The 3,610-nt window shown below is 70.5% G+C and overlaps 1 protein-coding gene across 1 annotated transcript; it reads right to left on the bottom strand.

The window, feature by feature from the left end:
• Position 1: 1 nt before the first annotated feature.
• H696_02636 (hypothetical protein) lies at positions 2–3,462 on the bottom strand. The gene is made up of 3 exons (XM_009496548.1): positions 3,422–3,462; positions 2,396–3,280; positions 2–2,198 (listed from the first exon to the last, which is right to left on the bottom strand). Exons 1-3 carry the CDS (start codon positions 3,439–3,441, stop codon positions 146–148), a joined length of 2,958 nt encoding a protein of 985 aa, XP_009494823.1. The 5' UTR covers positions 3,442–3,462; the 3' UTR covers positions 2–145.
• Between the last annotated feature and the right edge of the window lie 148 nt (positions 3,463–3,610).

Raw genomic sequence — 3,610 nt, 5'->3', positions numbered from 1 at the left:
GGGGGGGGGGACGATGAATGGCTTATATTGTTGTGTGCCCACCTGTGCGCGCGCACACTACCGGCCGGCCGGGAGAGGGGGCACAAGGTGGGCAGGGAGAGGGAGAGGGGGGGGGGGAGGTATTTACATATGTGCGCAGGTGGAGCTACTGTTGGTTGCCGCCGGCAGCACGACCGCCGATGCCACCGTTGCTCCCGGGGCCGGAGGTCATCTGCACAAAACTGCCTTGCGGCGAGTGCTCCGAGGCGAAGGCACCCGCAGACGTGGGCGAAGAATGACCTGCATTGAGGAGCAATGGGGTGGGCACATCGATGGTGATCCGGTCCGCCAGAGTCGACACATTGATGTTGCTGCTGCTGCCGCCGCTGCCGCCGCCGCCGCCGCTGGCGGTGCGGTAGTGGTGATGCATCGCGCCCGGGGAGGCGGCCGGCGGCAAGCCCTTCTGGTTGTTGATGACGCTGCCAGCAGCGGCACCGAGCGAGTCCGGCCCGAGCGGCCCGCCGCCGGGGATGGACTCCAGGCCGCCGCCGCCACCAGGGAGGTAGTACGAGGGCGAGGGGGAGGGGTTGACCGCAGCCGCCGCAGCCGCCGCCGCCGCCGCCGCCGCCGCCGCCAGGCTACCCGGAGACAGGCCCATTGCGGCTGCTTGCTGCTGTTGCTGCTGCTGCTGCTGCTGCTGCTGCTGCTGCTGCTGCTGCTGCTGCTGCTGCTGCTGCTGCTGCTGCTGCTGCTGCTGATGGAGAAGGTGCTTCCAGCTGCTGGTGCTGGTGTCGGCGGCGCTGGGGGCCTGCCCGGCGGCAGCCAGCTGCTGCATGCCGCCCCCGAGCCCGAGGGTTGCCTCGAGCTGCAGCGATTGCGAGAATTGCCCATACGCCGAGTGGCCGATGACGTTGGTGCTGCCGGGGGGGGATGATGCGAAGTGGGACGCCAGCGGGGCGTTGCTGCGCAGGTACCCGCCGCCACTCATGACGTTGCTGCTGGTGCCGGTGTTGCCCTGCTGCATGGCGGCGAGGTGCGCCGCCGCAGTGGTCGGATGCACCGAGCGCAGATACCCCACTCCGCCGGCGTCGGACGCGCTGAAGTCCAGCAGGGGACCGCCGCCCTCGGCGCCATTGGCAACCGCCGCCATGGCCGCCGCCGCGGCCGCCGCCATGGCCAGATTGCCGCCCCCCGGTCCGCCGATGTGGGGGAGGAAGTCCCCGCCATGCGAGGCCATGGTGCTGGCGCTGACGTTGCTGCTGGCGGCCTTGGTGCGCGGCGAGCGAGGGTGGGACTCCATCTGCTGTTGCTGCTGCTGCTGATGCTGCTGCTGATGCTGCTGCTGATGCTGCTGCTGATGCTGGGCATGGAAGAGGGCCTTCAGCTGCGAGTCGTTTGGCTGGGACCCGGCGGCGGCCGCGGCGGCCGCGGCCGCCGCCATCATGGCAATGGCCCGTGCGTGCTGGCCACCCTGATGATCAGTGGGACCCATGTGAGGCACGCCATCTGTAGGGGCCCGAGCGGAAGGGGCATGCTGCTTCTGCTGCTGGTGCTGCTGCTGCTGCTGCATTTGGGCCATGGGACCCGGGACACCGGGGGGAGAGTCCAGAGGCCCGGGGGAGGAGGTGGCCGATCCGTCGCCAGGCCCGGCGCCATTCCCACAAAGGGACCCCGCCGTGCCGACCCGGCCGCCGGGGGCAAAAAGCGCACTGGCCAGGGCCGGCGGCACCGAGCCGCCCAGCTCGCGCACGCATCCCGACAACTCCTCCACCGCGGCCTGCAGCTGGAGAATGTACTCCGCGCTGAGGGTCAACACGGTGGCCTTGCTGACGCGCGGCGCCGTGGTCGGGCCCATGTTCTCCGAATCGGAGTCCAGCTCGTCGGCGGACGAGTCGCCGGCCGCCGGGCCGGGATGGCTGCCACCGGTCGGCCCGCCGGGAGCCTGCGAGCTACCGGTGATACCGCCGATGGAGCGGTTGCTCCTCAGCCGACAGGCCGGGACCATGCGCCGCAGGCGGACAATCCCGTCATTGATGTTCTGCTGGCGCCGGCGCTCGCTGGCATTGTGGTTGCGCCGCTTGCCGGGCAGCGGGGCCGGTGCGATAGACGCGGCGGCCGCCGCTGCGGTCGATGCGGCCACCACCGCCGCGGCCGTCGCCGCGGCCGCCGACTTGACCGAAGCGCTGCTGCTCTTGGCCTTGCTGGCCGAGAGGGAGCGACTGCAGATGGGCACGACGAAAAAGCGGCAAAGAGCGCCGGGCAATCGGCGGGGGCGGAGACTGTGAGACAGGGCCTGCGATCATGTGCGCGACATATGGTGCTCACTGTGTGGGCAAGAGAGATCGAGCGGCCGAGAGGAAGAGAGAGGAAGAGAGAGGGAGGTGGCCAGATGGGCCGGGAGGGGATCCAAACGTACTTGGCATCACGGCCACGGGCACTGGACCCGGGCTTGGGGCCCGGGCTCACGAGGTGGGCAAAATCGTCGGCCGCACCACCGGCGCCGCGGCTCCCGACAGGCTCCTCCTGCGGGTGGTCGGGGAGGGCCTTGAGCCGCAGGCCGAAGCCAGCCAGGCTGTTGCTGCTGCTGCTGCTGCCGCCGCCGCCGCCGAAGTCCCCGGGGACTGGTGGCATGGGCTTGGGCCCGGGCCCGTCGATGGGCGCCACATGCCGCGCGCCGGGGCTCATGTCCGACGGGCTCATGGTGGTGGGGCTGGTCATGCGCGAGGACAAGTCCACCAGGCGAAAGGCCTCGCCCCCGGTGCTGGACGGAGTGGGGAAGCCCCCGGGCCCGGGGTCGCCGCCATGCATGGCGGGCGTCATGGCGCCCACCGGCTGGTGGAAGGCAGACAGGTGGCCAACCGCCTGCGGGGTCTGCCCGAGGCTGGTCCCCACCGACATGGCCAGCTGAGCCTGCAGGCTCGGCGGCGATCCCAGGAGAATGCCCTCGGACCGGTGGTAAAAGGGAAAGGGCTCATGGTGGGGCGGGGTGGTGGCCATGCGGGCATGGGGCGATGGCTGCTGCGACAGGAAGTCCGGCATGGTGCGGGCGTGGAGACTGGAGGTGGCGAGGCGCACGCCGTGCTGCTGCTGCTGTTGGTGGTGGTGGTGGTGGTGGTGGTGGTGGTGGTGCTGCTGCTGCTGCTGTAGTGGTAGCGGCTCGTGGATGGCGAAGCGGTGGTACTCGAGGTCCTGCTGGGTGTGGGGATTCTGGACGTCGGCCAGGGACATGGCGGGGCAGCCTGTGGGGTTGGGGCTCGGTGGTGGCCGGGTGGAGGATACTTTGGACTCGGGTGAACTACCACTGGCGGCAGTGGGGGGAGGAGGAGGAGGACGGGCCGATGGGGGGGGGGGTTAGCTGCTTGGGGCGATCCCATGGGGGCAAAAGCCACGGAGGGGGGGAAGGGGGGAGGGAGGCCTTCGGGGCAAGAGCGGCGAGGCGCACCGGATCCTGGGGTGGATCATATCATTGTCCAGAGACGCGAGGGGAATGAGGGAGAGATGTTTGTGAGCCGGGAGGTGTGCAGACGCCGGGGCGCCGTCTCTTGAAGGGCCACCCGTGGCGGCATCTTCCAGCTGGCCCCCACATCCGCCCTCGCCCGCCCCCCTCCCCCGGCGCCTCTCCCTCAGGGCG

The sequence above is a fragment of the Fonticula alba genome (assembly GCF_000388065.1).
Source record: "Fonticula alba strain ATCC 38817 unplaced genomic scaffold supercont2.4, whole genome shotgun sequence".
NCBI lineage: Eukaryota > Rotosphaerida > Fonticulaceae > Fonticula > Fonticula alba.
Note: the sequence above shows the minus strand (reverse complement) of the source record. Positions and strands in the feature narration are given on the sequence as shown.